Source organism: Antechinus flavipes, chromosome 3 (genome assembly GCF_016432865.1).
Source record: "Antechinus flavipes isolate AdamAnt ecotype Samford, QLD, Australia chromosome 3, AdamAnt_v2, whole genome shotgun sequence".
Classification (NCBI taxonomy): domain Eukaryota; kingdom Metazoa; phylum Chordata; class Mammalia; order Dasyuromorphia; family Dasyuridae; genus Antechinus; species Antechinus flavipes.
This window is the reverse complement of record NC_067400.1, coordinates 125,052,142-125,064,901: the sequence shown is the minus strand read 5'-3', so window position 1 is coordinate 125,064,901 and position 12,760 is coordinate 125,052,142. Positions and strand designations below refer to the sequence as shown.

Genomic DNA, 12,760 nt, shown 5'->3' with positions numbered 1-12,760 from the left:
CTGTAATTTGAACAAGGCACATGTCATGCTTTTGTATAAAATGTTTGTTGTTTTTTTTTTTTTAAAGCCTTTTAAATAATTTGAAAGGAAAGAAAGCTGATACTTGACCTATCTCTATTGGAAGTTTCATAAAGTCAAGTCTAAATGCATTGTTATGTGCCATACCATAACACCCAACATTAGGAAATTGTGAATTTTAAAATTTATTAATCTCAAAGTCAACTCTATTCTAAGAAACATTTCATAATACTTCTAAGAAACATTTAAAATGTTTAAGGCTATTTTAAGCTCTAACATATACACATATATTATAGATGTATCATAACTATGTAATTCAGCAACAATTCCTATTTTTTAGGATATTAAATTCAAATCTAATTTCAACCAAGCCCTGGGTATGACAGTTGGTAATTCATTTCAGTGATAAAGAGTTGAATGTGATAATAATCTACTTAAAACGATATGATTGAGAGTGAACTATATTTTAATTTTTACAAAATTACAAGAACTTGTAAAAGAAAGGAAGGAAGGGAGGGAGGGAAGGAGGGAGAGAAGGAAGGAAGAAAGGAAGGAAGGAAGGAAGGAAGGAAGGAAGGAAGGAAGGAAGGGAAGAAAGGGAAAGAGAAAAAAGTAAAGAAAGGAAAAGAAAGAAAAAAGAAAGCAAGGAAGGAAGAGAGAAAGAGAAAGAAACAAACTTTCTACACATATGATACCAAACTTTAGAACTCACACACTCAATTGGTGTTTATTTTCTTTTTATGAGATAACTATATTAATAAAAACTGCATAAAGGCAAGCAATTGAAAAAGCATTAGTTAAGTGTTTATTAAAGCAAGAAATAAATGACTATTATATGACCATTAATTATTAAAACTAACTTTTCCTTTTAATAATCTTTTTTTTTTTGCAAAACACACAAAAAAAATTTTAAATGCAAATATTTCAAACTACTTTAAATATAACCTATTTTATAGATCTCTAGTCTGCAGATAATAACCATAAAGTGTCAAATGAGGAAATAACCACTAGGTGGCCTGGAAGACATGGCTCAAATTGCAATTTATACATTTGCCACTAGATGGTAGCTAATGATCACAAAAAGACTTTTGCTTGTGGAAACTATTAGATAAAAACAAGAAAGTTCCTGGAAAATACAAATCAGATAGGAAAAGAGGAGGAACTGAAGGTCTGTGTATTGATGGTCAATATTGACAGAATATTTCTTCATTATGGAAAACAAGTTCAAAAATATCCTTAGAGAAGCTGTCATCAAATGGCAATTTATTTTATTGCTAGCAAATAATACACAAATGATTATACTGCCTATTTTTCAAAGGAAATTAACTATGGGAAAACAATAACAGATATTTTCTTAAGAAAATAGGCTATTTAGAAAAGTTATTTCTGCTATAGGAAAGAATGTGTTAGTCTTTAACCTAAATTATACAAAACTATTATTAACATGATTACTAATCCAAAACAATAGATAATACCATTATCAATAGTATCTTCTCAATAAGAAAGTATATGTACCATTCTCAATCCCTCACTCTCAACCCACATTTCCAATTTGTTAGCAAGTGCTGTAGTTTCAAATACATCTATCTCATATATGAGTTCCCTTCTCTGATACAGTCATTATCCTGGTATAGCTATACCTCAATGCCTCATGGGTAGTCTGTAGCTAAGCCTCTTCACTACCTTTCCATCTCTACACTAATTCCTTCCATATACTCTATGATCCAGTCTTCTTGCTTTTTCCCATACAAAGATATTCCATCTTCCACCTCTGGGCATTTTTTACTGGCTGTCCCTCATCCCTGGAATAGACCCCCTCCTTTTGGCAGTATTTGAGTCTCAGCTTAAATCCTATTTTCTGCAAGAGGCAGAAATGTATCTCATCTCATACCTCAGATTTACTCTGCATAGATATCATATATACATAATTGTTTGCAATTACAATACTCAGTTACAATAAGAGGAAAGGGACAGTTTATGCTCTTTATATACTTAGAAAGTAGCATATTGTTGGCATATATCAAGCACTTAATAGAAGTATGTTGATTTTTCTTGACTTATTTTTATCCATAGCACAATGCCCAGCAAAGAATAAGTACTTAAATGCTTATCAAATTTAACTAACTGATGTAAGCATTAAAGTCATTGTTGGAAAAGTGTTTTGAGCTGTTTTTTGATGATGACATCAAAATTTTTGTAGCTAACAATGAATTGCATCTTGCCTTTTCAGTCACCTATAAGATTACAAAAATGTGGTCTGTTGTAGAATATAATTTTCAAAGGTTTATTCCTTTTTTTTGCATTTTTTAATCAATGACTTTTAACATTTCATCTAAGGTTTTTAAGATTTTACTAAGAAGAGAAAGTTAGCATATAGGTCAATACATATAGAATTTTTATAATTAACTTTTTTGTTTTTTAAAGCTCCTAACCCAAACAAAAAACTTATTCTTCTCTATTATGTTCTTTTAAAATCAAATAGTTTATGATTACTATTTTGGTATATCTCTCAACAAAAGCTGTTTGAAAATGAAAAATTACTTACTGAAGAATGCCAGCATGAAGATACCATCATTGCCCACTCTAAGCTGATCTGCATCACTGAAGTCATCTCTTGGAGGAAACTCTTCTTCCTGCATATATATGGCATGTAAAGTTATTATTTCCCATTACAATCATAGCAAATAGGTAATTTTAAATGTAATGGCAACAATGGAATCAAATATAACTTAAGCTTCCATTAGGTTTTTTTGCTTTATTAAAAAGCTATGAATTTAAAGGATTTTACTAATGAAGTTATAATTTCCACATTTTAAACTTCATGAAATTAAATTCTAAAATAGCAAAACATAAGACCATTTGAAAAATTAACTACAATGTTCAAGTTAAAATAAATTTTATAGTTGACAAAATTCTAAATTTTAATAATGCATTATTTAAATAAAATACATAAATATTCCTTATAAAATCAGAATACAAAAAAATCATGAATTTTTTAATAGTTAAAATACTTAAACTTTAGGGGTCTATATTATGCCAAATTTCAATTCGCTTCGAGTTTTTAATCACGTGATTTTAAAAACTTTATATTCTTGACTGTCATTTTACAACAGTTTTGTAATGGGCTGAGGCTTGAGTTGATGCACTGAGGTCCCAAGCACATGAGGCTAAATAGTAATTGGACCATATTCTATTAATATATAAGCTTAGAGAAAGAATGGCCCCCCGCCCACTCTTTGTGCAAGTCCTGATGTGTTGTATAGGAAATGACGATTCTGGTGGGTGGAGGCAGGGGAGTGGAAAAGGAAGGGGAAGGAAAGACTTTTGGCATTGCTATTGTGATGGTTTGCTCAGTTCAGATCGCTCTCTGTTAGCTGGCTTCCTGTCGCAGCTGCCCATATTGCTATCACAATCTTTATTCACCTCTTCACTTCAATAAATATTGAAGATTTTTCCCTTAACCTGAATTCCTGACTCCGGCTGATTTTAAATACGCAGTCATTACACAGTTTCACTTAATTGATGTTTAACATTACTCAAACCAAAAAAGTCAAAAACCTGAATAATAAGGTTTTAATCTATGAAATTATTTATGCATTTAGTTTCAATTTTTTAAATTTAACAATAAAGAACTGTTGTCTATTTGATTAAAGCCAAGTAGCTCAAAGATAGACAATCTACATAAATCTAAACATAAACTTTTAAAACTTACTTATATACCTATTTGATACAGAAGGAATTGTGTGCGAAGTTATAAAATATTAAGGCTCTCATAATATAATCAGGTTAAATGGGGAGAGAGAGATAAAGACTGCACCTTCTATGGTGATCAAACCCCAACAATAGAAACATTATTCATAATTACCTTGAATAATAGCATAACAGTGCTAAAAAGTATATTCATAATGGTTTTCCTAATGTTCAGAACAGGGCCCATAATTGATCCATGACAATTTAAATCATCAATTTAAAAACTAAGTTTACCACAAGAAAGGTGTCATTCCAAAATACTTTAAGAGGTTTCTATGGCTTATGTCAAAGATGTCGGCAATGGCCATCTTAAGAAATCTGGAATTTCCCAGACCCTTCACACACTACAACTTTTACATAATGGGGTCTATATGCATAGACCTTATGGCATAAATATAGTGCGTGTGTGCATGTGTAAGAAATAAGTAAAATATATAAGATTCTAGCAATATGTATTCAAAAAATGAGGTCATTTTAAGAAAAGGAAAAAAAAAGGTTTTAGGCTTAAACATCTTGTTCTTTATCCCTGAAAACAAGATAAACTCAAACAAATTTAGAATAATGTTACATCAATAGTGAAATATCTTTTAAAAGCACTTATTTTCAAAAGTCTATATAGCATTACTAAGTGACTGAAAAAATAAGTGACTACTTATCATATTGTTAAAACAAAAGGATTGTCAATATGACATCAAACAGGATAAAAAAAGTTTTTTAGACAACTTAAGGGGGAAAAAATCAGCATAAATACTGACAGCAGCAAAGGGTTAGTATTTCTCTAATACTAATTTCCCAAATTATTCCATTCGTCAAAAAATTCATTCCTCAGGATCTCTTTTGCTTAGCATGGGTTTTAAAATAATTATGCAGAAACACTTTTTACTCATGTACAAGTAGAAAGAACAATTTATTTAAGATTCATTAGTATATCATACTACTAAAATAGTATTCTATACTATTCTGCTTTAACAGGATACTCTAGCTAGCTATCCAGATACCCCATAATTTAAACCTGCATAAGATAAATTATAACCTCTCTAAGCTTCAGTTTTTTTTGATTCCTCTTAAAAGAAGATAATATTTATACTAACTACTTTACAGAATTTTAAGCAATAAATTATATAGCAAATGCAAATTGCTTATGTACAGTACTTCAATAGCTATAGGCATAGTTTGCTCTCTCAACTTCCTCAGTGCAACAAGCATTATCAAAAAGTTGTATCTGCCCCAGGGTCACTATATATAGTATATGTTTAGTTAATTTTTAAAATTTGATTTTACCCATGTTATTCTCTGTTCCTGATGTTTTGCCTTCTCCATTTCATAAATCTAAATCCTTCAATTCCAAGACCAGTTTAAGCACTTAAGAATCTTTTAAGCTTCTGCCAACTTCCCCTTAATCTCAACAACTGCATCATGCCCTATAATTTGCTATACTTATTGTATATATAAACACAATTTAACAATTGTTATTCTCTTATGTTATTTACTAATTACTTCCTCTATGTTTTGTGTGGCAAACACCAAATGATACCATATAAGGAAATTGATTGTATTTTAATAGGCAGATTAATAACTAGTTAATGATGTGATGTTGTTTCTTAATGAACTATTAATGGTCATATCATTGACTTTCTAGAACAAAGATAAAAATCAACACATAAAAACTTTAATTAAAAAAGATGTCAAAAAATAGATGCAGAAAAATGAGAAATATATAAAAGAAGAGGCACCAATATATTATCACTAGTTTCTAAAGAAGTATAAATGATATTTAAAAAACTACCATAACAAGGAGAATCAAAAAGCCTTGAAACTAGCAAACCCTTGTTTTCTTTGCTAAATGGAACTAAGCCAAAGGAAATATCAATTCAAAATCTAAATTCATGTATAAAATCCAACAGAACAAGATGCTGGAAGAATATGAACTATATGACATCATAAAACAACAATAAGAAGCAAAAAACAAACTTACAAACAAACGGTCCCAAGAGACCATCTGAGCAGATCATCCTAAAGAGAGTTTGAAACTAGAAGGACAAACAGATGAAACATGGGCTACTACTGTAAATGTTTCTAGAATTCTTTTCATCAGTGATAGCAGAATTGCCACATTTTAAGTCTTAATCCCATAATTCATAGAAAAGTAGCTAACTACTCCAAATATAAACAGAGATGATATGTACCACAGAACACATGATAATGAGGATGCCACGGAAACAAATTTTAAAACATCTGATAGAGGGGTAAAATACTAAAGACTTATAAGAAATCTCACTCCTTATTAGTCAGTAGGACATACCATATAGAGTACTGGGCCTGTTGAAATCCTGTACCTCATATTCATAAACGTTATTATTACCAAAACACTTAAGTGTCAGTCTCCCCAAATATAAAACTTTAAAAATAATATATGTAATACATAAACGTAATAGGTTTGCTGTAATCATATAAAATCAAGCGATCTAGGAAGACCCTCTAAAAGAATGGCTTTAGGGAGATTTACATGAGACAACATTTGAAAAGGTTAAGAACTTGTGACTAGGATATCATCTGAAATAATAGAAAAAGTACCTGTATAGATGAAATCATGGTCTGTCAAATATGATCCTATAATAATCATGTCTTAATTCTTTTTTCAAGGTAGGACTATGCATTATACTATTCCTGTATCTGCTAAGGAATTTTGCCTAGCAAAATGTTGGGCATACATTCAATATACACTGGTTGAATAGTTCATATTTATTTTATGGCACATGGCTTTAGTTTATTTAAAGAGGTTTTTTGTGGAGGGAGGAAGGTTTAGGGGGTTTGTTTGTTTTATGACCCCTATTCACTTATATGTTTACAATGTAACTAGTTAACAACATGTAAAGAGGCTGAGTTTCAGAATTTGTTTTGGAAATATTTTTCAAAGTCAAGAAATATATATGTCCATGCAAAACTATAAATGAAAGATTCATACAATCACAGTGTTGAAAGAGAAATCTAAAAGGTCAACTAGTTCAGCCCAAAATATGAACAGGATTGTCTCTTAAAAATATCACAGCCTGACAAGTGGGTTGTCTGTTTTCAATAGCTGACTTTGAATGAAAAAAACATTACTTCCTGAAATTATCTGTTCCATTTTTGAATAGTTCTATTATGCTTTCTTTATGTTAAGTATAAATTTGATTCACTGTAATTTTACCCTTTCTAGTCCTGCCCTCTTAGGCCAAATGGTTGAAATAAAAGTCACCCTTTATAATTATCATGATCATTAATCATCCTTTTGATCAGACAATCTAGAATTTTATGGGAATCAATGTCAGACTCAATTGTAAGATTCCATTCTTCTCTTGTCTTTTTGAAAATTGGGACAGTAACTCTTTTCTGGCCTTTTGATACTTCTAAATTTCACCCCTATCTTTCAAATATAGAGGACTTAGCAATCACTGCTGCCAGCTTTTTTCAGCTTTTTTTATGGGAGGTCATAGTTCACTGAAACCAGGTTATTTGAACTCCACAAGAGTATCTGGGTACTCTATTGTCATCTCCTTACTTATCTTTATAATAAAATTCAAAGAAAAACGAGAGCAAAGTAGAGCTTTTATCTCCAACATTCTGGCTACAATGTTTTTCTTATCAAATATTAAAACTAATCAAAACTAGTAGAGATTTATTTGTTAGATATTACTTGTTAGATGACTCAAAAAATTCCTGACAAAATAAATATTAGAATGTTTCTAACAAGATTTAATTCATTTTTGTTAAACTTTAAGTCTTACACACTTGAGTTTTTTTAAAAAATTAACTTCATAGGTAAGAAATGGAGGAAGCATACTTCTGGTTTATCTGAAAAACATATAGTGAATTTATTATAATGCAAACTCAATATGAGTCAATAATGTGTTATGGCAGTCCATTAATTCACTTTTATTCACATTAAAAGACATAATTCCACAATTAGAATGATCGTAAGCAGGGGAGTATTGATAAATGTTTAACAACTGTCTCTTCATTTTAAAAATAATGTGCCAATGACACACATTTAAGTTTAATCTACATTATTAACATTTCCTCCATCATTTACTTAAGTTTAGATTAAATAAGTCCTGATTTTTAGCATTTGCCAGTTTCCAAAGTAAAAATGTCCAATACTAAAAATTTAACTAAAATTAGGCTGGGTTCAACTGGTTCTAGGACATCCCTGGTCATATGACCTGCATATTCTATTCCTGTCAGACAAAAGCAATATTACCATATTTAGTTCTAAAACTATTTTTTAGGAAAGAATTTAATAAGCTAGAGCAGAGTTCTTAACCTGTTTTATGTCATGGATCCATTTAGCAGTCTTTCATGGATTCCTCAGAATAATGTCTTTAATGCATAGAATTACAAAGAAAACCAATTATACAAAATCTAATTATTAAACTGTAGTGTCACTGCTGAATCTATATCCCAAAAAAGATCATAAAAGACAGAAAAAGACCCATGTGTAAAAATGTTGGAAGCAGCCCATTCTGAAGTCACAAGGAATTAGAAATTAAGTGGAGGCTTATCACTTGAGGAATGGCTGAATAAGTTATGGTATATGAATGTAATAGAATACTATTGTTCTATAAAAAGTGATAAGCAGGCTGATTTCAGATAAGTCAGGAAAGCCTTACATGAAATGAAACAAGAGAACATTACAACAAGACTATGTGATCAACTTGGTTCATTTCAACAAGCACATGATTCCAGGCAATTAGACTTGGGAGAAAAAATGCTATAAATGCCATCAGTGTCCAGAAAGAAAAATGGAGACTGAATATGAATCAAAATATAGTTTTTTGACCTTTTTTTTTGGTTTACTTGTTTCTTTCTCTCATGTTTTTTATTTCCTTCTTTGGTCTGATTTTTCTTGCACAAACATGACAAATATGGAAATATATTTAAAAGAATTGTACATATTTAACCTGTATCAGATCACTTGCTGTCTTGGGGAGGGCGAGAGAAAAATTTGGATCACAAAGTCTTGCAAAAGTGAATGTTGACAACTATCTTTACATGTAGTTGAAAAAACAAAATACTACTGAAATTAAAAAAAAAAAAAAACAAGAATTCATGAACTGGAAAATATACACAGAAGGGTAACCAGGATAGTAAAGGGCTTCACAAGGGAGCGGGGGATGTTTATTCTGAAGAGCAAACTTAGGAAGAACATCAGCTATGTTCAAGTATCTGAAGGATCCAAGAATCTGAAGAATCACAGAGAAAGAAAATTAGAATTCTTCTGCTTTAAAGAAAAGTCCCATATAGACCAAAACATTCACTACATTTTTTGTTTAAAAAAAAAAAAGTCATGGCACATATATGCTGGTAAAATACCACTGTGCTATAAGAAACAGTGAATACAAAATAAGTTAAAGAAGTGTGAAAAGACATGTGAACTGATATGAAATGAAGTAATCAGAAATCAACAATAAGCATGTTGAACACTTATTATGTGCTACAAAGTAAAAATATAAATATTTAACTAAAACAATCCTCACCTTTATGAACCAATCTAAAGAAAAAAATATAAATATATAAGCATATTTGAATATCTGAGGGGATAATCAACATTGTAGGAGACAGCACTGAGCTAAATTTTGACGAAAACTAGTAATTCTAAGAAACAGGAGTTAAAAAAGAATGTATTTTAGAAATGGGGGACAGATGGTGCAAAGGCATGGAGATGGGACACAGAATATTGTACTGAGTAACAAGAAAGCCAGCTTCGCCGATGAGGATGATATATGAAAGAAAGTAAGGTATATTAAGCCTGGAAAGGCAGGGAGGAGCTAGGTTATGAAAATATTTAAATGCCAAACAGATGTTTATTTTTAGTCCTAGAGATAAAAAAAGAATCAGTAGAATTTACTGAGCAGAAGAGGAACATAGTAAAAACCTTTGCTTTAGTAAAGGAAGATTAGAGAGACAAGAATAATTAGGGAACTATAGAAATGCTCACAACAACGTAAATGGCAAACAATATCATCACAAAATTGAATATGGTGAAATTATAATGAACAAGATCAAACACAAGGAAGAGCTTAAAAATGGACCACTCAGAGACAAGAGACTATATATGACTGTGAAAAAAGCTGTGGTTGGTTTTGATGAGATGCTTTTTAAAAATCTGTCATAATGGGGCAGCTAGATGACACAGTGGATAGAACACCAGCCCTGAAGTCAGGAGGACTTGATTTCAAATATGATCTCAGACACTCAACACTTCCTAACTGTGTGACACTGGGCAAGTTACTTAACACCAACTGCCTCAGCAAAAACAAAATAAAAAATTGTCACAAGGAATGGTTCACTGGGTAAGTCATGGAAAAGGGATATCTTAAGAAATGAAGCTGATGTAAAAACAAAAGTTATCAATAAAAATAAACAGTTTTTATAAAATGTGTATGCTTTGACACTGGAGGTACAGCTAGGAAAAACAAATAGTGAAAACTGAAAAGATGTCAATTAATTTTAGGTTTAGACTAAGGAAGCACAAGAACAATCTAAAATTAAAAATAATGGATTCTTTCTCACAATCAATTTTTAAGAAAAAGCTGGATGACTTTGTTAAAAAAGTGATTGGGGTGGGGGTGGGAGGGTCCTTTTTCAAGCATAAGTTTGACCAAATGGTCACTTATCAGAAATTCTGAGGCTTCCTATTCAAGAAAAAAAAAGGAAATGGGGAATATATGGCCTGTTTTAATTAGTACTTCCAAAAGATGGTAAGAATTACCATTAAAGAAAGGATGAGAGAAATATACACCCAATTATGAATAGATATGCATCATATAATATACCTATCTTTATAGCTAAAGTTTCATACTCTCCAATCTAATCACTCCTTTTTGAAATTCTGCTCATGAAATGTCATACCCCAGTTGAATAGGTCCCCAATTGAGTGAGTCAATGCCAAGTGCATTTTTTTAACAGTGAATTCTTTTTACCTAATGATAGAAGATTGGCTCCTTTGATTTTTGTTTTCAATAGTTGATTTGAAGTTTGTTTGTTTGTTTGTTTGTTTTGGGGGGAGGTTGAGGGTGTCACCACCCAGTAGTAAAAAAATAAATACAGAAAAAAGGGGGCTGAAACATATTTTGGAACACTTTGGTATGTTTCACTTTTACCTACTTTCAATTATGTATGGACAAAAAATGCAGAGGCATTTGAGATATAGCTTGCTTATACCCTTACAACACTAAAACACAAACAGCCTGTGGCAAGTCAGAAGATGCAACTGAAAAAAAAAAAATCTGGGTGCCTTCTTTCTATATTAAGTTGCAATTTCTAGCCAAAATAAGCTTTCATCTAAAGTGGGTTTCAAGTAGTCTCTGGCTATTTAAAAGGGGAAGAGGAATATGGAATGGCAGAAGAAATGTTGATCACAGCTGAAGGTTAGGAAGGTGGGAAGTTAGAATTTTACTTTAATCCTGAATCATACAGCTTGAAAAAGGTGAAAAATAGAATGTTAAAACTTTTGTTCACATTTATATTTTTATTTCAAATAATTTTTTAAATGTTTTATTTAAAACCTACCCAACTCAGAAGTATATGCAAACTGCAAGTAAAAATCAACTTTCTAAAAAAATCTGTCTATTATAAAGCAGTATTTTTGATAAAAGAATGAGTGGTTGTGTGCAAAGCTAGACTAAAAGGCAGTCAAACCCAGTCTCAGTTAGATGATCGTTTTCTCTGGAAAATTGTACAAAAGGCTGAAGTCAGAAATGTCCATACAAAATGCTTTGTTCTTTTTCTGTATATTCTCCAGACACTAGGAGATGCTAGTCATATATATGATGATAGACAATTAATGACTGAGGAGCTTCCTAACATAAACTCATTTCATACTTTAAATGCTCTCAAATCAGGTTGTCTGCTTTTTCTGGACATAAACTTGAAGATGCAGCAATGAAAAAAAATACTGAATATGGAACTGGAGTAATAAAGTATGAAACCCAGCTCTGACATTTGCCACCTGTGTAAGTTAAAAAGGGCTTTGAAAGCCATATTACATTTGATTCCAGAGATGATAAGGAGGCACTGGAGTTTACTGCAGCAGAGGAAGACATAAATGGATTTGCACCTTAGCACAAATATTTTCAAATATGGAGTGAATTCTGTGGTTAGATAACATTACATGTTAAATGAAATTTAACTTTTCTAGCCTTTTAATTTCTTCTTTTCAAAAAAAGGGCCGGTCTGGATAATTTCTAACATCCCTACCAGTTCTAGATTTTGTAATTCTAATAAGATGGAGATCAGAATCAAGGAATAGAAGATGGGGAACAGATAGAAGTTATTGAAGTCAGGGACAGTCAACAATCAAGTTCAGTTATGAACTCTAGCAGGATACACACCACTAATACAATTTTACATGGTGTCATGGTTCAGTAATGACAACAACAACAATAATAAATAATAACTGATATTTATATAGCCTCTTAAAATTTGTGAGGATAAAAAGTCAGTTAGTAAATAAACATTTCTTAAGTGTCTAGTATGTGTCAGGCACTGTACTAAGTCCTGGCTCAATGAGCTTACAATAGAATGGAGATAACAACATATAACTATGTAAAACAAGCTATGTACAAGGTGAATATATAAAATAACCAATACAGGAAAGGACCTAGTATTGAGAGGAATTAGGAAAAGTTTTCCTTATAGAAAGCAGGATTTTATTTAGGACTTGAAGAAGCCAAGGATGGGAAGGAAAAGAATTCTAGAAACAGGAAATAGCCAGAGAAAAAGTCCAAAGTGAAGAGATGGAAGGCCTTGTATATAAACTGCAAGGAGGTCATCAGTGGATCAAATAGGAGGGAAGTAGGGGGAGAAAAAAGAGAGAGAAAATGGGGAAGTCTAAATATAAGAAGGGAAATAAAAGAAGATGTAAGATATAAGAAGCCTAGGAAACAGAAAGAGTAAGTAAGTTATTAAGAGCTTTAAAAGCCATAACATTATATTTGATCCTGAAAGTCAC

The 12,760-nt window shown here is 31.3% G+C and overlaps 1 protein-coding gene across 2 annotated transcripts in view; it reads right to left on the bottom strand.

Annotated features, from left to right (window-relative positions):
• NDFIP2 (Nedd4 family interacting protein 2) overlaps nucleotides 1-12,760 on the bottom strand; it is a 90,953-nt gene that overhangs the window by 15,276 nt on the left and 62,917 nt on the right. For both annotated transcript variants that reach the window (XM_051983981.1, XM_051983982.1), the window contains one exon: nucleotides 2,564-2,651. In XM_051983981.1, coding sequence (XP_051839941.1) covers nucleotides 2,564-2,651 — 88 coding nt within the window. The remainder of the gene's footprint in view (nucleotides 1-2,563; nucleotides 2,652-12,760) is intronic.